Below are 22469 nucleotides of genomic sequence, written 5' to 3'. Positions count from 1 at the left end.
GCCTAGACTCTCGATACGCGCGCCACCACTGCCTGGCTGGCCCACGGAACTGATGAGCGGTGAAGTCAGCTCCTCTCGACTCCAAAAGGCCTAATGACTGTAACTGCTCCTGGCAAGTGAGCAGGAACTCGTGAGCGTCCTCTCCAATCGCCCCTGAGAATATAGGCGGTGCCAACCTCTGAAATACCCCAAGCATCTTCTGATCCCGCAGTGGCATCTCTCTAACCTCTAAGTCTGGTGGGGCGGCCACATGAACTGGTGGCGGCTGATCTTGCAGCGCTGGTGCTGGTACTGCTGGTGCTGGTGCCTGTCTCATATCCCCAATAGCTGCTAATATCTGAGTCAAGAGGGAATGAAGATCAGGTGCTGCAACCGGTGCGGGTGGTGGCTGGGCGGGCCCCGGCCCCACTGGCTGTGGCGGTACATGCGCTGCATGAGGCTCCTCCTCCATATCCCGGGCAGGTGCTGCAGCCCTACCTCGACCTCGTGGTCGACGTCTACCCCAAACTGAGGCTCCGGGTGCATCTCCCCCGAACGCACCGCCTCGCGTGCGAGCCATCCTGTAATAGAGTGAAACAACTGAGATTTTAAGAAACAAACAAGACACACGCGGCACGAATTTGAAACAAAATGGATATTTTCCTAAATACATCCTGTAGCCTCCTGGAGATAAGTTACGGACGTCTCCGCACCGATCCGCAGGACTCTACTAGACGTTAGCTCTGTAAAAGTGAGACCGTTGAACCTAGGGCTCTGATACCAACTTGTCACGACCCAATTTCTCGAGCCATGAAGGCACCTACTATAACCCATCAGTAGGTAAGCCAAACCACAACCCAGAACCACACATAATGGGTGTGAGGGTAGAAACTAAACAAGACTAAGAAAAATTACTATAACAACATAAGCAAACCAAAACATAAATGCAATAAAGGATCCCTCCCAGAACCTGGAAGTCACTAATACAGAGCTACCAACAAAACGAGTACAAGTCCCAACAGTGGACCACCGAAACTAGACTGTCTCGAAAAGTAAAAGACAAGTCTTTATATAAACAGATGGAGACTGAAATAGTACAAAACCCTGTGTGCTCACCCCTGTCTCCAGACCAGAAATTCTCCAAACTCGATCAACGCTGACTACTGGTGCTCGGACCTGCATCACGAAAATAGATGCAGAGTGTAGCATGAGTACCAAATAACAGGTACCCAGTAGGCATCATAGGCCGACTGAACTAGAAAAGTAAAGCACTATGAAAAGACGAAATCACAAAACTAGAGGTCAAGAACGGAAGGCTAAGTAACACAATAATGCACACGAGTGTATAAAGATCTAACTAAATTAATATAAATAAGCTAACTACACCTAACTGGACCCACCATAAGCCCAGAAGGTACACTCGTGCACAAGTTTAAATAAAAACCCGAACGGACCCCCATAAGTCCGACGCGTACACAAAATAACTATAACTTAAGGAGAATAGAACTCGAGGCCAAAGAACACCGAACCAAAAAGTAGAATCTGACGGTACGGAGGTCGGGCCTTGAACCGGACACTCACCAGAATTACACAAGTAGCCAATTGCAAAATATAAGTAACTGAGGCCGGACCTCTAACCGGATGCTCTACATACTTGAGGCCGGACCTCTAACCGGATGCTCTACATAAGTATGTGGATGGTCGAGGCCGGACCTTAAATCCGGATACCCGACAAAGATGTCGATATAGCATGCTGAAAGAGTCTTTATCTATCCATAATCATATAAACCCATGGAACACCATCCAGACTTAGCTAATCAATGTAAGACCTTACAGTCGAATAGAAACTCAACTTTGAATCACGGAGCGGAATTCATTGTCACTGACGTAACTCGAGAAGCCGTAACATCTAAGAAATAAGAGTAACTATCGCTAGAGCAAGCTCATCGTCTAGCTAAATACCAAACTATCAGACTCAAGTCTGCTACATCAGTCTACAAGGATTTAAGCCGGCCGAGCGACGTCGGGGCTAAACTAAGTCCTACCGACTTTGAATCATGCATTTCTAAGGAAAACCCTAGTCAAACCTAAACTAAGGCTCAACATACTTCTGACAACCAGTATTCAAACATACAAGTAATTCATATAGCAAAGAAGGTCAATATAAACATGCTCACAGTTACCCGATAATTCTCAGAACAAGGCCGAAAATATAATTTTTAACACCTATGCATGATCCAATAACTACCCAACCCAAATTCCAACTAATCAACATGCATTCACATGTTCGAGTTCAGTCTAAGAAGAGAAACCATAGCCTACCTGAACGCAGATCACGCGCGCTCCAAAATTCACTCCCCGGATCTTTTACTTTCTAAAAGGCCTCGAAACGTTGATACACTATCAGAAATAGAGTCACAACGTTATTACAGTCATTTAAACACTAAAATTGCAAGAAACGGAGACGGGTCAATTTCACGGTCAAAATGGAAAAAATGGGATCCGCGTTGAGAAATCCCGAATTAACCCCAAATAAAAGTCCTAAATAACTCTCGAAACTTGTATAGCAGAATGGAGCACAATTCAGGACTCAAGACGGTCCCAACATTAACATGCAACAAAAAAAACCCAAATCCTAAGCTAAAAATCAGCAACAATGGCAGCAGCTACTTACCAGATTTTACCAAAAATGAAGCTCCAACAGCCAAAACCAATCACACCACGACGATCCTCACGAAAAACCCCACAATATAGGCTCTTGAATCACTTGATTCGGACCTAAAATGGCCAAGAAATCACCTTCTGAAATTTCCCAAAACTTGTGCTCGAAAATGAGCTATGACAGCATTTAAAACCCAAAATTTACCTCAAATCGTGTCCCCAAATCAGATTCCAAGCTCACCAATGTGTTGCCCTCGAAAAATCTCACAACTTAGCCTTTTGAATCGCCCAATTCGGAGTTGTATCGCTCAAGATATCAAGTTCCAAAGTAAAACATAAAGCTGAAAGTTGGGGTTTTTATAGGGGCTGCACCAGATTCAGCTTTGCCTACTTTCTTTAAAGTCTCCGACGGGTGCTCGGAATCCGTTCGGAACCTGATAAAAATAAAATAGATATGCTACCCTACCAAAGTCGACATTCCGGACTCAAAGGCGCAGTCGAAATTTTCATCAGAGGTCATCTCGATAAAATGTGGGTCCCACTTCCATTGGCCATTTTAAGTCAAAAACCACAAAAGGGCTCGGAAAAATATCAAAAACCTCAAAACCCGAAAGAAGGGTCAAACTAGACCAAACTCGACATTCCGGAGCTAACCGCGCTGACGGAATTCTCATCCGAGCGCGTTTACTCAGAATGTTGACTAAAGTCAAACTTAGCCTTTAAACTTAAAGTTAAAACGCCTAATCCCACCAACTCACACTGAAAACTTTGGGAGTCATGTCGACAATGCTACTGGACTAAAATGACCCTTCCGGAACTGATGGAATCGTCAGAATTGGATTCTGATGTCATCTTCTTGAACTTTTGATCGAAAATGATCGTTCAAGGTTCATAAGCTTCAAAAATACTAAAGCTCACACAATAACAAAACGAATGACCAGGTGACCGATCTGTCAGTCCCAGCAAGTCATAAATGACTTAGAATCGCTGTAGGAACGCTCTAAACGATGTACAGAAGATAAAACACTAAAAATGACAATAAGGGTCATTACACATATTCATATTTAAGTTACAAAGTCACCAATTGATTATCTATTTGATTATGGTATTATGGGAAAGATTATCTCATAAATGTTTGTAACAATAAAAACTTAGAGGACAAATCAATGATATAGTTGGAATAGGAAAAGAGAATTTTTGACAAAATAAGTCATTACTAAAATTAATTCACAAGGATAATACGCTTTTTTGAAATTTTACAAAACTAGTATCAACGTATTTCTCTAGAACTTTTTATGTTATATTTTATTCAAAAAAATTGATGACAGAAAGACAAAAATCCGACAAAGTAAACATACATAAAATGTTATTATCAATAATATTTTATAATTTATTATTCTAAGGCATGTTTTACAGCTAAAACGTGACTCACAATAACATTTGTCTTGAATGGCTCAAAATTCAATTTTGTACATGCTTCATTCATTATTCAATTTTTCCACTATATATATATATATATATATATATATATATATATATATATTCACTTGAAAAATATATCATTTTCTTTCTTCTTTCTCTTTTCATACATTGGCAATACTTTTTACAACAAAAGGAAAATATTAGATTATGATCATTAAATATTAGATTATCGATACAGAGGCTATTGAATTAAAACAGATGCAACAACTAAGCAAAATAACTATTAAAAAAAATATAATGGCTACATCATTACAGAAGAAACAAAGGAATTAATTGATATTGTGGTAAAGCCTTCCTCACTCTCGTTTTTCTTGCAAAAGTATTGTTTATATATGAAAAAAAAGAAGTAAATCATATATATATATATAAATATATATATATAATCATTTTAATAATGGAAAGTTAAATTAGACATGTATAAGTTTGAATTTTAATTTTTCAGTCATTCTAGAAAAATGTTTTTGTGAGTCACATTTTAGCGGAAAAACATGCCTTCGAGTAACGAATTATAAAACGTCAGTGACAATAATGTTTTGTGTCTATTTATTCTGTCATATCTTTATTTTTTTTGTAATTGAATTTTTTTGAAAAAAATATAACCTAAAACGTTACTGAGAAATATGTTTATACTAATTTTGTAAAATTTTGGAAAACATATTATTTTGATAAAATTGATTTTAATAATGACATATTGTGATAAAAAATTCTAGACAAAGAAAATATTCTAAATAATTAGTATTTATTATTAATAACATTATAAGTTTGTATGACCTACTGGAATAGTCATTAAGAAAATATGTAATGGTGTAGTTAATTTATTTTATAGACTCATTAATGAAGATGAACCATGAAGATTCGGGGAATAAACTTTTTTCATTATGTTAGATAAGTTAGTCCAAAATTTTAGCATCATCATAAAGCATGATATTGGGTTATTTCGGTCATAATTAGAAGAAAACATCACTCATTATCTATAAATAGGAAACTTATAATTATTCAATGCTCATTAATATTAGTCTTTAAAAGACATTAGCACATAACACTGATACTTAGACATTAGCACATAACACTTAACACTGATACTTTTTTTTTTTTTTTTTATGTTACTCATACAATGTTGGATTGCATAATCTTGGAGTAGGTATAGCCACCAGAGGCATTTTCTTCTTCAAAGTAATACCAAACTTCTCTTTAAGGTCTAACGTCTCTCCTTCGGGTAATTTCCAATCGAAAGAATGGATGAGCGAAGCCAATGAATACATGAACATCCTCTCTGCCATGGCTGTCCCCGCACACATTCTTCTTCCAGAACCAAATGGGAAATAGTTGAAATCATTTCCACTATAATCCCATTTATTATCCAAAAATCTCTCAGGACGGAACTCTGTTGGATTTTTCCAGATAGAAGGATCTCTGTGTATAGCCCATACATTTACGAAAATACAAGATCCTTTAGGAACAGTGTATCCTCCAACAGTGACTGTCTCACTAGGAGAATGAGGAGCCAAGAGTGGGAGGGCTGGATGCATGCGCATCGCTTCTTTCATCACTGCATAGAGATACGGTAATTGTTGAATATGAGACTCTTCCACTATATTATCTTTTCCCACAACTGTATCTACTTCTTGTTGTAATTTCCTCAGGACGTCTGGTTTGTTCAAAATTTCAGCCAGGGCAAACTCAACCGCGTTGGAGGTTGTGTCAGTTCCAGCGACAACCATATCCTGTTCATAGTATTTGTGAATTTAGTATCATGTACAACAAGTTTTTATTCATAGAACTGTACATTGGAGTTCAGTTCAAGGTACAAAGTCATAATTCACAGTCAAGTCTTCACATATTATCTGATGATGCTAAATTTGCCGACTCTATCCTTAAGTCAGTTCATTAACATGGTAGCAACTAACAGTTCAGAAAATGAATATACAAATCTAATATTTATTACACTATAATCTTCAATAATATTAAAAAAGAAAAGAAGATCTGCCATCATGATCAGTGTAACTGTGTAAGCTAATAAATAATCCATATAGATAAGGTATGAATGGTTGCATCTTGGCTACTCAATAATAATGCAGTGATAACTGGGGAGAGGAAGATCTCTTTTTGGTTCATATGGATAAAACAAATCTAGTAGAATGCACAAATGATAAACATACCATAAGTAAGGCTTTGATTTCAGTCATGGTCAGAGGCATTTTGGCATCTGCTACATCTTTCAACTTCAGCAAAACTTGCAAAAAGTCTTTGCTTTCTCGGCCAACACCATTTCTGTCCAATTTTTGTCTTTGATCAATCATGCTTTCAAATAGCTTATCAAATCTCTTTAGAACCACTTTCATCTTCTTTATAACACCCTGGAAATCAAACAAGGTCAAGCCCGGGTAAAAATCGGAAAGATTGGGAATACTGACCAAATCAACTATCTCAGTTACAACATTCCTAAACTCAGCTCCAAGACTAGCTCTTTCCTCACCCTTCATCGTCCCACCCCATAACATACTTGTTATCACATTAAGCAAAGTCAAGAACATCTGTTCACCGATATTCACTGGTAAACCCTTCTGACTATACAAGTAATTGATCGATTGTCTAAGCTCCCTTCTCCTTAGTCCATAAACAGAATCTATACTAGAAGAACTAAGCATATCGCGAACACAAAGCTTCCTTAACATTCGCCATTTCGGTCCATAAGGACTCCAAAGTAAGTCATTGATACCATATGAAAATTCTCTTCCAGCAGCAGACACATCTCTGTTTGCAAAAATAGTATCTTTATCCTTAAGAACCTCGCGAGCTAAAGCAGGCGAACTAATAATAATCCCAATTTTTTTACCAAGCCAGATTCTACAAATGGGGCCATATGTTTTGGACAGAGATGCAAAATAGGTGTGAAGTTCAGGATCAAGAGAATGGAGATTACCTATCAAGGGCAAAGGTTTAGGCCCTGGTGGCAATCCCTTGTTTGAGTTTCTGATGAAACACCAAAGTAAAGCTAAGAACCCAAGAAAACAGTAGAAAAACACACCCTTTTGCTCAACATTGAGTTGTTGAAGGGGCCATGGAAAAGAATCAAAAAGGGGTTTGAAGAATTTGAGAGACATCTGTAGCTTTTGCACAGCTAAAAGATTTTTTTTTTTTTTGTGATTTTGCTGAAAGAATGAGATGAATATAAATAGATAAAAACGAAGCAGAGTCACCCCTGAATTTCGTGATGTTAATTGAAACGGAAAAAGTAGTTTGCTTAGTATCATAAGAAACGTGGAAAGGAGCAAAACATGTTTGGCATTTTGTTATCATTCAAATTCAGCAAAAAAATCGTTTCTTTTTTTGGATATATCCCCAGCAAAATTTGACCTCTTTTACAAACATGGCCCTCAAAGATCCAATCAGATGCCTTTCGTCTAGTTAACACCATCTAAAAAAAATAATTTTACATTTGGGTACTTGAATAAACAAAAATAAAATAAAATGTTCAAGCGAAATTATAAAGATTGAAGACAGAAATTGATAGATTATAAAATATGAGGATAAAAGTGCTAAGAAACCTAATTGATCTGAATATTCAAAATTAGTCGCGTTAAAACTAATTCTAATCCTAATAGAATCAATTTAATAATTTAGATAACAAGTGATCTAGACTCCTATTTTGAAAAAACTGGAGAAAATAATTAGTATAAGACTAATTAACAGAAGGAATGAGATATTTAGAATGAAGATAAAAACTAATTTGGTGGACCCATACAATGAACAAGAAGCAGAGATATCTTTCCAGTCCCCATCCATACTGTTAACTGTGTTGACGAATAGTTAACAAAACAAACTTTCAATTTTTTTTAAAGGAATCACAGGTGAATGACTAAGAAATTGAACTATCATAAGTTTAGAGGCGGAGTCAGAATTAGGAGAGGAAAAGAAATTGAACTATCATTAATTCAGAGGTGGAGTCAAAATTAAGATTTTGAGGTTCTAAATTTTTGGATATAAAATTGATGATAGAGTTGAACCCACAATACTAGTGTAAAAGACATATCTACGTCCCCTTCCTTACCACTGAGCTTTTACAGGATATACATTACCACTGAGCTATTACAGGATACACAAAATAGGTAGTGAATTCGTTCAAACACACAACGCTCACCTAGCTCCGCCTCTGATCATTGCACAAATATTTAGAGTTATTTCATTATATAACTATTAGAATCTATCGAACATGCTGACATACAGGAGAATTTGATGTTCATTTATTTGTACCATTGAACTGTCAGGAGAGCTGCAAGACATGTTTTAGAAGTTCTGAAGCCATGTTTTGCAGGAAGACAGTATAAGTATTGAAGTGATTCACACTGCTTTTAACATCAAGCATGAAATTGCTAACACCATGGAAATTAAACCACGCCAAGCTGGGGTAAAAATCAAAATAATTGGGAATACTGACCAACTCAACTATCTCAGTCACGACATGCCTAAACTCAGCTCCAAGACTAGCTCTTTCCTCACCCTTCACTGTGCCACCCCATAACATGCTTGTCGTCACATTAAGAATAGTCAAAAACATCTGTTCACTAACATTCACTGGTAAACCCTTCTGACTATACAAGTAATTGATCGATTGTCTAACCTCCCTTCTCCTTAGTGCATATACAGAATCTAAATTAGAAGAACTAAGCATCTCGCGAACACAAACCTTCCTCAACATTCGCCATTTCGGTCCATAAGGATTCAAAAGTATGTTATTGCCACCATATGAAATTTCTCTTCTAGCAGCAGGCAACATTGAGTTGTTGAAGGAGCCACGGGGAAGAATCAAAAAGGGGTTTGAAGAATTTGAGAGACATCTGAAGCTTTTGCACCGCTAATTTTTTTTTTGCTAAAGAATGATATGAATATAGAAAGAGCAGTAGGATGAAAACAAAGCAGAGTCACCCCTGAATTGAAATGGAAAAAGCACTTTGTTGGTATTATAAGAAACCTGGAAAGCATAATTTGTTTGGCATTTCGTTCATCATTCAATTTTCAGCAAAATAATGGTTTCTTTCTATGGATTTGTTGCCAGAAAAATTTGAAGTGTTTGACAATCATGTACTCAGATACATTTCTTCTTTTTTACTGAAGAAGAAAAGCTCAACATTTAACACCATATTTATAAAACATATTTTTATCTTATTTATGTAGAGGTGAAATTATAAGATTAAAGATGTTGCGGAAGCCGAATATATAGAGAGTGATGGAATCACAACTACTATATCTAAAGGTAGCTAATAAATAATAAATGAGACAACAAGAGAAAGAACACCAGGAATTAACGAGGTTCGGCAAACTTTTGTTTTTCTTTTGCCTGCTCCTCGGACACAACCAACCAATACTTATTTCACTCCAAAAGAGTACAAGTGAAATACTACAAGAGAGAAAGAAGAACAAATGCCTTAGGAGATGAGAAGGCAAGTGAGAGGTGTGTTACAAATGAATTAGGAGCTACCTATTTATAGGAGTAAATTCTTCCTATTGATGTCATCCATGACATCACAATATGTCAAAATGTCAACATTTACCTTGTGAAATCAATTTATGGTTCACCTAAATTTCACCTACAAAAGTTGCTATCTTGACTTTTATACCAATGAAGAATTATCCTCCTAACTACCATATCTTCTCATTAATCCATTTTTGAATCTTGTCAAATTTAACAAAAGATATGTGAAATTTGAGAATAAAATTCCAAATTTCAAGAAAAGTGCTAATAACTCTATATAATTTTAGTATTCAAAACTAACATATTAATTCAAGAAGGTAGATCTCTCATAACGCGTAATATATTCAAAATTTTAAAATTCAAACTAGTTCAAGTAAATTCTCCATAATCCTTTTAACTTTGCTTCAGAAGTTCGTAATTTAGAAGATGATCCATCATGAAACTCTCAATGACATTTTGGAGTCTGGATGTCTGAAAATTACAAACGATACAGAAGCGATGAAATCATTGTTGGAGACAATACATTTTGGAGTCTGGATGTCTGAAAATTACAAACGATACAGAAGCGATGAAATCATTGTTGGAGACAATATTTTTTTTACGAAAATGAAATCAGCAATTACAGCTGAATTATAAATTGATGTAATGGGAAAAAATAGACATCAGGTATATACAGCATAGAACTATCTCCAAATACATTAGAACTTAAAGAGTTCAGATACATAACAAAATAACTAGAATCACAATTTGGTAACTTTTTTTCAGATAAATAACAATAGGTGTATGCATCAGGTACTAAAATATAATGAAGGTTGTCATAGTTATGTATTCGGTACATAACTATAAACATGATTTATACTGATTGGGGTCTGAAATTGAGTTGACGATCAATAATTTGAAACTATCAAAATTCTGATATATTACAAGCAAAAAAAAAATGATGAAGAAATTCTTCTATCTAGAATTTGGAATTGATGATAAGTTAACATGACTGTAATTCAAAAATGCTTAGTTGGAAGAAGTTACTGATACATTGTTAATTAGTTAAACGCGTGATTTTTCGGGAGTGAAGCGCGATGTGGGAAGAGTTAGAGAGATGTATCCCCGTGTTAGTTAATAGAGAGACAGAAAAAGAAAATTTTTAATTAATTTAAATGGCAGGGAATTTAAGAAGGTCATTTATTTTGAATGTTTAATTATCTTTGTAGTATATTACTCAGGCCTATACAGGGTAAAATACTCATCCTCTCAAATTGTTGTTTTGTCGGCAAAAACAAAGAAAAAGATAAATTGATAGATCAAATTACGCATTTACATATGACATAAACACAAAATATATTGTGTCTTCAAACTCCTTATTGTCAACAATTTCTTTGCAATTTTCTAAAAACAAAAAAACAAAATCATAATCTAACGCAGTGAAAACCTTTAGTGGCGATGTTATGGTCTTTTATGGTGACTTTTGTCGCTGCTAAAAGTTTAATTTTTTTTTAAGTAGTGAATATAGTTGGCAACGCTTGTGGAGGAGGGATTAGTCTCACGTGGCTTTTCACATCAATAAAAAAATTAGATTGTTAACTTTTGAGGGTGTTTATGGTCTATTAGAATAACGGCAGGGGCCTTTTTTATCACAAAAATGTAACGAAGGTATAAGTGGTTTATTTTACATAGTTCAGAGGTAATTTTGACCCTTTTCCGTACATTTAATTGCTCAATGCGACTCTTCCAATTCTCCTATTCCCTATGGGATATGTCCCAATTTACTTGCCTATTTTTTACTTAGCTCACAAATTAAGAAAATAATAATTGACATAGTAAGTTTATTATTTTACTCCTATTAATTAAGAACAGGCCAGTAATACCCGCAATCATTGTTTAAAACAAACTAACGCAATTTCATCTCCTCAGACCTCAGCAATACTATAGTAGTGACCAAAGTTGGTTTAAACATTGAACAAGAGAGAGAAGAAAGTGACATTTCTTACATAGTAAAGAAAATGCACAGATTCGACATAATACAGAATCATCATACAGAAGACGACTCTCAACAGATATATCTTTATCTTACTCATACAGTGTTGGATTGGACAATCTTGGAGTAGGTATAGTCACCAGAGGAATTTTCTTCCTCAAAGTAATATCAAACATCTCTGTAAGGTCTGATGTCTCTCCTTCAGGCAATTTCCAATCAAAAGAATGAATGAGCGAAGCCAGTGAATACATGAACATCCTCTCTGCCATGCCTATCCCCACACAGATTCTTCTGCCAGAACCAAATGGGAAATAGTTGAAATCATTTCCACTAAAATCCCATTTATTGTCCAAAAATCTCTCTGGACGGAACTCTGTTGGATTTCTCCAGATAGAAGGATCTCTTTGTATAGCCCATACATTTATGAAAACACGAGATCCTTTAGGAACAGTGTATCCTCCCACAGTGCATGTTTCACTTGGACAATGTGGCACCAATAGTGGAGTAGCTGGATGCATGCGCAATACTTCTTTCATCACTGCATAGAGATATGGTAATTGCTGAATATGAGACTCTTCTACAATATTATCTTTTCCCACAACTGTATCTACTTCTTGTTGTAATTTCCTCAGGATATTCGGTTTGTGCATAATTTCAGCCATGGCAAACTCAACTGTGTTGGCGGTAGTGGCAGTTCCACCGAGAACCATTTCCTGTCCATAGTACTTGTGAAGTTATTATCATGTACACCAATTTTTTAACTGTAAAACTGTATATTAGAGTTTAGACTAAGGTTCACCATCTTAATTCACAGTTAAGTCTTCACATATAATCTGATGCTAAATTTGCCGACTCTTTCTTTAATGCAGTCCAATACCATGGTAGCAACTAACAACTTCAGGACATGAATATATGAATCTAATATTTATTACACAATAATTCTTCAATACATTTACAATCCTAATTTTAACTTGTATAAGCGTTGATCCTCTTATTATGACTAACATCACTATAAGCCAATTTTTCATCCGTTAACTACCTAACAGGTAAGGAGATGTACTATTTAAAGCAAATTTAGTAGAATACACAGCTGATAAACATACCATAAGTAAGGCTTTGATTTCAGTCATGGTCAGAGGTATTTTGGGATCTGCTTCATCTTTCAACTTCAGCAAAACTTGCAAAAAGTCTTTGCTTTCTTGGCCAACACCATATCCCATCTCAGCATTTCTATGCAATTTTTGTCTTTGATCAATCATGCTCTCAAACATCTTATCAAATCTCCTTGCCAACACCTTCATCTTTTTTGCAACACCTTGGAAATCAAACCAGGCCAAGCCCGGGTAAAAATCGGAATAATTGGGAATACTGACCAGCGCAGCCATTTCAGTGACAATATGCCTAAACTCAGCTCCAAGAGTAGCTCTTTCCTCACCCTTCACTGTGCCACCCCATAACATGCTTGTAATCACATTAAGTGAACTCAAGAACATCTGCTCACCAACATTTACTGGTAAACCCTTCTGACTGTAGAAGTAATTGATCGATTGTCTAAGCTCCCTTCGCCTTAGTGCATAAACAGAATCTAAAGTAGAATAACTAAGCATATTGCGAACGCAAACCTTCCTCAACATTCTCCATTTCGGTCCATAAGGAGTCCAAAGTATGCTATTGCCACCATATGATAATTCTTTTGCAGCAGCAGGGACATCTCTGTTAGCAAAAATGGTGTCTTTATCCTTAAGAACCTCACGAGCTAAGGTAGGTGAAGTAATAATAATTCCAACTTTTTTACCAAGCCAGAGTCTACAAATTGGGCCATAAGTTTGGGAAAGAGATGCAAAATAGGTGGGATCAAGAGAATAGAGATTACCTATCAAGGGCAAAGGTTTAGGGCCTGGTGGCAATCCCTTGTTTGAGTTACTGATGAAACACCAAAGAAACCAAAGTAAAGCTAAAAAACCAAGAAAACAGGAGAAAAACACACCCTTTTGCTCAACATTGAGTTGTTGAAGGAGCCATGGGAAAGATTCAAAAAGGGGTTTGAAGAATTTGAGAGACATCTGAAGCTTTTGCACCTCTAAAAGATTCTGATTTTGCTTAAAGAATGAGATGAATATAAATAGACCAAAATGAAGCAGAGTCACCCCCTGAATCTCGTGATGTTAATTGAAACGGAGAAAGTACTTTGTTTGGTAGTATAAGAAACGTGAAAGAAGCAAAATTTTGTTTGGTAGTATATGAAACGTGAAAAGGAGCAAAGTTTGTTTGGCATTTTGTTCATCATTCAATTTTCAGCAAAAAATCGTTTCTTTCTCTGGATTCATCGTCAGCAAAATTTGAAATTTTGCATATTCATGGCCTAAAATATCCAATCATATACCCTTCATCTTCTTTGACTAAGAAAAACTCAATATTTTAAACATCATATATATAAAAAATTATCAGTAAGAATTAAAGCTTTCAAAATTTTTCTCCTTCTTTCATTCCCCGGAAATCAAAGCAGAAGCTAATTTTTTTTTTCTTTTCTGATAGCGTAGAGGGAATGAAGCCCTTTCTTTTTGTTATTTTAACACGAGTAATGTGAATAGTAATCTTATCATTATTTGTGTTTTATAAATTTCATGATTTATACATGGTTTATGAAGTAAATGATTTACCGAAATGTTTTGAACTTGCATATGAGACAAGTCTTTTACTTGATATGATACCAAAATAGTTATTTGGGATGAACTCATTTTTATAAGATATAATTATTGATACTTTGAGATATGATTACTGCTATCAAAAGAGTTTAACATTTACTCGAGAAATAGTATTTTGACATATGTTTTCATTAAAGTGTTATATCCCATGATTTTGATAAGAACTTGAATGTCTTGTACCAGTTTGAAATGTTTCTACTAATTACAAAGAAAAATATAAATGGGAGTATACCTTGATGAATCACGTAGCTAACGACGGGTTCTTTAGACCTGATGCACCTTTTAGTTATAAATTACCGATAAAGTTCTTGACAGTGGGAAGATAGAACTAGCATACCGTTATCGATATTTCTCGAGTAGGGATCTACCGATATGAATATATAACTCCTTTATGAGGAGTTCACTATTATTGACTACTTCATATTTTAGTCAAGTAACTAGTTTGGAACTTTTTTTTTCGTATTTGGAGATAAAATGAGTATTATTACGTAACAATTAGATCCATTGATGAATATTATGTCTTAATTTGTAGTTGTTACTAGTTGTGTTGTGAATTTTGAGATAAGGAAAATTTAGAATAGACCCAAAAACAAAAAAAACTCCACCCTATATTGGGTCATGACATTTAACCAAGACCCAGAGCCCTAAATGTTAGGACTAAGAATTAAAGCACTAGGCTCTGTTACTTTGTCAGGTTTGATGAATGAATGCTTCAAAGTGGAGAAAGAATTCTGATTTTTACACCTCTAAATATCTGCTATTCCTAAATGTTATATCTTTGAAAATATGCTACATAAATTCCTCATATCTCATACCTATGAAAAGAAATTAAACTATCATTTCACAAATATTTAGAGTTATTACATTATAACTATTATAATCTATCAAACATACTAACATATAGGAGTATTTGATGTTCATTAATAGGAGAGCTGCAAGACATAGCTCGTTTTAGAGGTTCTGAAGCCATGTTTTGCAGGAAGATGGTTTGATTATTGAAGTGATTCACAGTGCTTTTAACATCAAACATGATATTGCACTTGTTGACCGAATCACGTTAAATATTTATCTGTTTTGAACTATTTCTTATTTATCTTCTCTTCCGAGTTTGATTTGCTAGCTTCCGAAAGATACTTGATTGTTTCGGTCATAATTAAAAGAAAATATCACTCATTATCTATAATAGGAAATTTGGGAGAATTATTCAATGTTCAAAATATTTGTCTTTGAAAGACAATAGCACATAACAGTGATACATTTTTATCTTACTCATACTGTGTTGGATTGGACAATCTTGGAGTAGGTATAGCCACCAGAGGGATTTTCTTCTTCAAAGCAATACAAAACTTCTCTTTAAGGTCTAACGTCTCTCCTTCGGGCAATTTCCAATCGAAAGAATGAATGAGTGAAGCCAGTGAATACATGAACATCCTCTCTGCCATGGCTATCCCCGCACACATTCTTCTGCCAGAACCAAATGGGAAATAGTTGAAATCATTTCCACTATAATTCCATTTATTATTCAAAAATCTCTCTGGACTGAACTCTGTTGGATTTTTCCACATAGAAGGATCTCTGTGTATAGCCCATACATTTACGAAAACACGAGACCCTTTAGGAACAGTGTATCCACCAACAGTGATTGTCTCACTAGGACAATGAGGAGCCAAGAGTGGGAGGGCTGGATGTATGCGCATGGCTTCTTTCATCACTGCATAGAGATATGGTAACTGTTGAATATGAGACTCTTCCACTATGTTATCTTTTCCCACAACTGTATCTACTTCTTGTTGTAATTTCCTCAGGACATCTGGTTTGTTCAAAATTTCAGCCATGGCAAACTCAACCGCGTTGGAGGTTGTGTCAGTTCCACCGACAACCAAATCCTGTCCATAGTATTTGTGAATTTATTATCATGTACAACAAGTTTTTATTTGTAGAACTGTATATTGGAGTTCAGATCAAGGCACAGTCTTAATTCACAGTTAAGTCTTCACATATTATCTGATGATGCTAAATTTGCCGATTCTTTCCTTAAGTCAGTCCAATAACATGGTAGCAACTAACAGTTCGGAACATGAATATATGAATCTAATAATTATTCAATACATTTATGATCCTAATTTTAACTGTATTAGCATTTGATCCTCTCATTTTGACTGATATCACTATAACCTTTCATCCGTTAACTGCCTAACAAGTAAGGAGATGAACTGTTTAAAGCAAATTTAGTAGAATGCACATATGATAAACATACCATAAGTAAGGCTTTGATTTCAGTCATGGTCAGAGGCATTTTGGCATCTGTTTCATCTTTCAACTTCAGCAAAACTTGCAAAAAGTCTTTGCTTTCTTGGCCAACACCATTTCTGTCTAATTTTTGTCTTTGATCAATCATGCTTTCAAATATCTTGTCAAATCTCTTTAGCAACACCTTAATCTTCTTTATAACACCCTGGAAATCAAACCAGGCCAAGCCCGGGTAAAAATCAGAAAGATTGGGAATACTGATCAACTCAGCTATCTCAGTCACAACATGCCTAAACTCAGCTCCAAGAGTAGCTCTTTCCTCACCCTTCATTGTGCCTCCCCATAACATGCTTGTCATCACATTAAGCACAGTCAAGAACATCTGTTCACCAACATTCACTGGTAAACCCCTCTGACTATACAAGTAATTGATCGATTGTCTAAGCTCCCTTCTCCTTAGTGCATAAACAGAATCTATATTAGAAGAACTAAGCATATCACGAACACAAACCTTCCTCAACATTCGCCATTTCAGTCCATAAGGACTCCAAATTAAGTCATTTACACCATATGAAAATTCTCTTCCAGCAGCAGACACTTCCCTATTTGCAAAAATGGTATCTTTATCCTTAAGAACCTCGCGAGCTAAATCAGAGGAAGTAATAATAATCCCAACTTTTAGACCAAGCCAGAGTCTACAAATGGGGCCATAAGTTTGTGATAGAGATGCAAAATAGATGTGAGTTTCTGAAGAAACATCAAGAGAATGGAGATTACCTATCAAGGGCAAAGCTTTAGGCCCTGGTGGCAATCCCTTGTTTGAGTTTCTGATGAAACACCAAAGTAAAGCTAAAAAACCAAGAAAACAGGAGAAAAACACACCCTTTTGCTCAACATTGAGTTCTTGAAGGGGCTTGAAGAATTCGAGAGACATCTGAAGCTTTTGCACCCCTAAAATTTTTTCTTTTTTTTTGACTTTGCAGAAAGAATGAGCTGAATATAAACAGACCTTTTTTTAATTTAATGAATTTTGACCATTCTTTACTTAATACTACTACTTCCAGCTAGACTTACAATGCAACAACACTTATTATTAGCAAGAAAAAACTAACAATCTTTACATCTTACATGTAGTATAAGTCAAAAGTTGAATTACGAAAAAAAAATTTAACTATTAATTTATTTTTTCTTGAAATTATTTAAAATATTTTTTTTTTCATTTAATATTTATTTTGACATTCAATGAATTTTGACGGTTCGTATTATGTTAATTAATACTCTTATTTTCAGCCAGACTTACAATTCAATACTTATTATTAAATTGTAAACTATTATTAGCAAGAAAAAATCAACAACCTTTACATCTTCCACGTAGTAATAATAATGATTTTTCATAATCATAATTACCATGAATTTTCTAATTATTAGTCATAATGATTTTTCATTACACAATTAATATATTTGAATTGTTTTACATATTTTATCCTTTAGATTACAATTTTACTTCTACATTACATTTAAATGTTATAAATTATTTAATAAATTGAAACTATTTTGATTCAAAATTCTGATATATTAAAAGCAAAAAAGATTATGAAGAAATTCTTCTACCTAGAAGTTGAAATTGATGGTAAAAGTTAATAACATGGTCTTAACTCAAAAATGCTGACTTGGAAGAAATTGTTGATACATTGTTAAGTTATCGGTGTGATTTTGGGGGAGTTAAGCGTGGTGTCGGGAGTGTTAGAGAGATGTATCTGCAGGTTAATAAAGAGAGACGGAAAAAGGAAATTTTTGTAATTAATTTAAATGGTAGGGAATTTAATAGATTATGTTATCCTCAGGAATTTCATCTCTGATGGGCACAAACTGTATAGAAACCTTTGAATCAGTTTAAAATGGATCCCATTTTCACAGTTCATCATACAAAAGACATAATCATCATACACTGAGCAAGAATGCTCTATTTATAAAATAAAAATAATAATAATTATAATCATACAAAATGCGACTCTCTACAGACACATTTTTATCTTACTCATAGAGTGATGGATTGGACAATCTTGGAGTCGGTATAGCCACCAGAGGCATTTTCTTCTTCATAATAATACCGAACTTCTCTGTAACTTCCAATGTCTCTCCTTCAGGCAATTTCCAGTCGAAAGAATGAATGAGTGAAGCCAGTGAATACATGAACATCCTCTCTGCCATGTCTAGCCCTACACAGATTCTTCTGCCAGAACCAAACGGGAAATAGTTGAAATCATTTCCACTAAAATCCCATTTATTGTCCAAAAATCTCTCTGGACGGAACTCAGTTGGATTTTTCCAGATAGAAGGATCTCTGTGTATAGCCCATACATTTATGAAAACACAAGATCCTTTAGGAATAGTGTATCCTCCCACAGTGCATGTTTCACTTGGACAATGAGGCACCAATAGTGGAGCAGTTGGATGTATGCGCAAGGCTTCTTTCATAACTGCATAAAGATATGGTAATTGCTTAAGATGAGACTCTTCCACAATATTATCTTTTCCCACAACTGCATCTACTTCTTCTTGTAATTTCCTCAAGACGTCTGGTCTGTTCATAATTTCAGCCATGGCAAACTCAATCGCATTGGACGTTGAGCTAGCTCCACCAGTAACCATATCCTGTCCATAGTATTTGTGAAGTTATTATCATGTATAGCAGTTTTTTAATTGTATAACTGTATATTTGATTTCAGGATCACAGTTTTAATTCACAGTAAAATGCAAACTTATGTAACCAGCACAACATGTAATGAAAATGAATTTTCCTAGCAGAAGAATGCAACCAACAGCTCAGGACATGAATTTATTAATCTGATTCTTCTGAAATTTATTTCCCATATGACACAATGAATTTTGATCCCTTTAATATTAAAAAAAAAACAGATCTGCCATCATGATTAGTGTAACTGTGTAAGCTAATAATTAATCCATATAGATAAGGTATGAATGGTTGATGACAAATGAAATATTTGCTACTCAATAATAATGCAGTGATAACTGGGGAGAGGAAGATTTCTTTTTGGTTCGTATGGATAAAACAAATCTAGTAGAATGCACAACTGATAAACATACCATAAGTAAGGCTTTGATTTCAGTCATAGTCAGTGGCATTTTGGCATCTGCTTCATCTTTCAACTTCAGCAAAACTTGCAGAAAGTCTTTGCTTTCTTGGCCAAAACCATTTCTGTCCAATTTTTGTCTTTGATCAATCATGCTCTCAAATATCTTATCGAATCTCTTAAGAACCACCTTCATCTTCTTTACAACACCCTGGAAATCAAACCAAGCCATGCCTGGGTAAAAATCGGAAAGATTGGGAATACTGATCAACTGAGCTATCTCAGTCACAACATGCCTAAACTCCGCTCCAACACTAGCTCTTTCCTCACCCTTCACTGTGCCACCCCATAACATGCTTGTAATCACATTAAGCACAGTCAAGAACATCTGTTCACCAACATTCACCGGTAAACCCTTCTGACTATACAAGTATTTGATCGATTGTCTAAGCTCCCTTTTCCTTAGTGCATAAACAGAATCTAATGTAGAACAACTAAGCATATCACGAACACAAACCTTCCTCAACATTCGCCATTTCGGTCCATAAGGAGTCCAAAGTAAGTCATTCACACCGTATGAAAATTCTCTTCCAGCAGCAGGGACATCTCTGTTAGCAAAAATGGTATCTTTATCCTTAAGAACCTCGCGAGCTAGAGCAGGCGAAGTAATAACAATCCCAACTTTTTTACCAAGCCAGAGTCTACAAATAGGACCATAAGTTTGGGAAAGAGATGCAAAATAGGTATGAAGTTGAGGTTCAAGAGAATGAAGATTACCTATCAAGGGCAAAGGTTTAGGCCCTGGTGGCAATCCCTTGTTTGAGTTTCTGATGAAATACCAAAGTAAAGCTGAAAAACCAAGAAAACAGGAGAAAAACACAGCATTTTCCTCAACATTGAGTTGTTGAAGGAGCCATGGGGAAGAATCAAATAGGGGTTTGAAGAATTTGAGAGACATCTGAAGCTTTTGCACCTCTAAAAGATTTTGATTTTGCTTAAAGAATGAGATGAATATAAATAGACCAAAATGAAGCAGAGTCACCTCCTGAATCTCGTGATGTTAACTGAAACGGAAAAAGTAACTTTGTTGGTATTACAAGAAACGTGAAAAGCAAAATTTGTTTGGTATTTTGTTTATCATTCAATTTTCAGCGAAAAATCGTTTCTTTCTTTGGATTTATCGCCAGCAAAATTTGAAGTCTTTGACAGTCATGGCCTCAAATACCCAATCAGATACCGTTCATCTTCTTTAAGAAGAAAAACTAAATATTTAACACCAATAAAACATAATTTTACCTTATTTCTGTAGAGATGAAATTAAGGATTAAAGATAGAAATGGAAATATATGTGAAATTTGAGAATAAAATAGAATAAAATTTCAAATTTCAAGAAAAGTGATAAAAGCTCTAATTGATCTTAATATTCAAAATTAACGGATTATTATTATTCTAATTGAGTCGATTGTAGAACTTAGATTCCTCGTAATGCGTAACATATTTAAAATTCAAACTAGTTCAAGCAAATCTTTCAAAATCCTTTTAACTCTGCTTCAAAATTTGGTAATTTGGAAGAAGATACATCATGAACATTAAGACATTTTGGAGTATGATGTTTAAAGTAAATTACGAACAATAAAAAAGCGACGAAATCGTTGTTGGAAACAATATTTCTTTTATGAATCTGAAATCCCAGCTGAATTATAAATTGATGAGTTGGAAAAAAAATAGACATCAGATAGATGCATCGTAGAACTGTCTCCAGATACATTAAAATGTAAAGTATTCATATACATAACAAAATAACTAGAATCAGAATGAAAGTTGGTAGCCTTTTTCAGATAAATAGCAATAGGTGTATGAATCGGGTATTAAAATATAATGAAAGTTGTCATGGTTATGTACCAGATATATAACTATAAACATGATTTATACTAATTTTGGTTTGAAATAATTGAGGTTAGACATATCAACCATAACATTTGTACTATATACATTGTACACAAATAAAATTATAATGTATCTGATATAGGGGTGTGCATCAGTTAGTTCAGTTTGATTTTATGTATTATTGGTTCGATTTATCAGTGTTTTGTTTTTAAATATGTTGAACCAATAACAAATCAATAAGATATTCTTCGATTTTCTATCTATCGATTTTTGGTCATTAACGATTCAGTTTTCGATTTACCTAATAAGAAAATGCTAATAAAATAAATATATGATTTTCTTACTTCTCTAACAATTTGGCGCGATACAGTGAGACTAACAAATCAGATGTTAATGCTTTGATATAGTGAAACAAGAAATATAATGAAAAATTACATCAATAAGAGTAGATACACTTTGGAGGCTACAATTACATGTTACAACCAAAACATAATATGATTTTTTTTTATGTGAAGTAGAAGTACTGTGAAGTGTGAAGTGTGAAGTGTATAGATCGTAGTGTAGAGTACTGATATAGTGTCTAGTTCTGTTAAGTTATTAATATTTGATATTTATAAAGGGTATAGTAGTAAATTACTATCGTCTTAATGGGTTATCAATTTATCTAATACTAGAAACCGATACCAAATCGATAACCTAATAATTTTTTTTTTGAAAAAAACTATCTAAAACCCGCCAACCTAATAAACCAATAGCAATAACTCAATAACATATTTTTTGTTCTGTTTATTGATCAATAAATATGACACAAAGTAAATACACAATATCGACCAGATACATTAGAAATTTGAACGTTGAATTTTCAAAAAGTTTCTGCCCACAATTTCTTCATCATTAAAGGATCATTCTGGTGTTTGAATCTATTTTCAGCAAAATCATCATTATTCGAATCAAACTCACGAGGA

At 34.7% G+C, this 22469-nt stretch overlaps 4 protein-coding genes and 1 long non-coding RNA gene across 6 annotated transcripts; all 5 read right to left on the bottom strand.

The window, feature by feature from the left end:
• Positions 1 to 871: 871 nt before the first annotated feature.
• LOC107028685 lies at positions 872 to 3686 on the bottom strand. Its single transcript, XR_001457866.2, has 4 exons — positions 2846 to 3686; positions 2654 to 2757; positions 2302 to 2379; positions 872 to 1155 (listed from the first exon to the last, which is right to left on the bottom strand). It is a non-coding gene; the product is annotated as an uncharacterized LOC107028685 (long non-coding RNA).
• Positions 3687 to 5089: 1403 nt separating this feature from the next.
• LOC107027203 (flavonoid 3'-monooxygenase-like) lies at positions 5090 to 9452 on the bottom strand. 2 transcript variants are annotated; one of them, XM_015228384.2, is made up of 3 exons: positions 8561 to 9452; positions 6282 to 6479; positions 5090 to 5846 (listed from the first exon to the last, which is right to left on the bottom strand). In XM_015228384.2, the coding sequence occupies exons 1-3, from the start codon at positions 8897 to 8899 to the stop codon at positions 5226 to 5228; spliced, it is 1158 nt and encodes a 385-aa protein (XP_015083870.1). In that variant the 5' UTR covers positions 8900 to 9452; the 3' UTR covers positions 5090 to 5225. The 2 variants fall into 2 exon arrangements, with proteins under 2 accessions (XP_015083870.1, XP_015083869.1); XM_015228383.2 differs by having other exon boundaries at positions 6282 to 8703.
• A 2017-nt stretch (positions 9453 to 11469) lies between these two features.
• LOC107027204 (flavonoid 3'-monooxygenase-like) lies at positions 11470 to 13640 on the bottom strand. Its single transcript, XM_015228385.2, has 2 exons — positions 12671 to 13640; positions 11470 to 12280 (listed from the first exon to the last, which is right to left on the bottom strand). The coding sequence occupies exons 1-2, from the start codon at positions 13628 to 13630 to the stop codon at positions 11660 to 11662; spliced, it is 1581 nt and encodes a 526-aa protein (XP_015083871.1). The 5' UTR covers positions 13631 to 13640; the 3' UTR covers positions 11470 to 11659.
• A 1833-nt stretch (positions 13641 to 15473) lies between these two features.
• On the bottom strand, positions 15474 to 17471 carry LOC107028205 (flavonoid 3'-monooxygenase-like). Its single transcript, XM_015229249.2, has 2 exons — positions 16530 to 17471; positions 15474 to 16158 (listed from the first exon to the last, which is right to left on the bottom strand). The coding sequence occupies exons 1-2, from the start codon at positions 17454 to 17456 to the stop codon at positions 15538 to 15540; spliced, it is 1548 nt and encodes a 515-aa protein (XP_015084735.1). The 5' UTR covers positions 17457 to 17471; the 3' UTR covers positions 15474 to 15537.
• A 910-nt stretch (positions 17472 to 18381) lies between these two features.
• Positions 18382 to 20584, bottom strand: LOC107028071 (flavonoid 3'-monooxygenase-like). Its single transcript, XM_015229127.2, has 2 exons — positions 19631 to 20584; positions 18382 to 19177 (listed from the first exon to the last, which is right to left on the bottom strand). The coding sequence occupies exons 1-2, from the start codon at positions 20573 to 20575 to the stop codon at positions 18557 to 18559; spliced, it is 1566 nt and encodes a 521-aa protein (XP_015084613.1). The 5' UTR covers positions 20576 to 20584; the 3' UTR covers positions 18382 to 18556.
• Positions 20585 to 22469: the final 1885 nt, after the last annotated feature.

This window comes from Solanum pennellii, chromosome 8 (genome assembly GCF_001406875.1).
Source record: "Solanum pennellii chromosome 8, SPENNV200".
Lineage (NCBI taxonomy): Eukaryota > Viridiplantae > Streptophyta > Magnoliopsida > Solanales > Solanaceae > Solanum > Solanum pennellii.
This window is presented reverse-complemented; position numbering and strand designations above follow the sequence as displayed.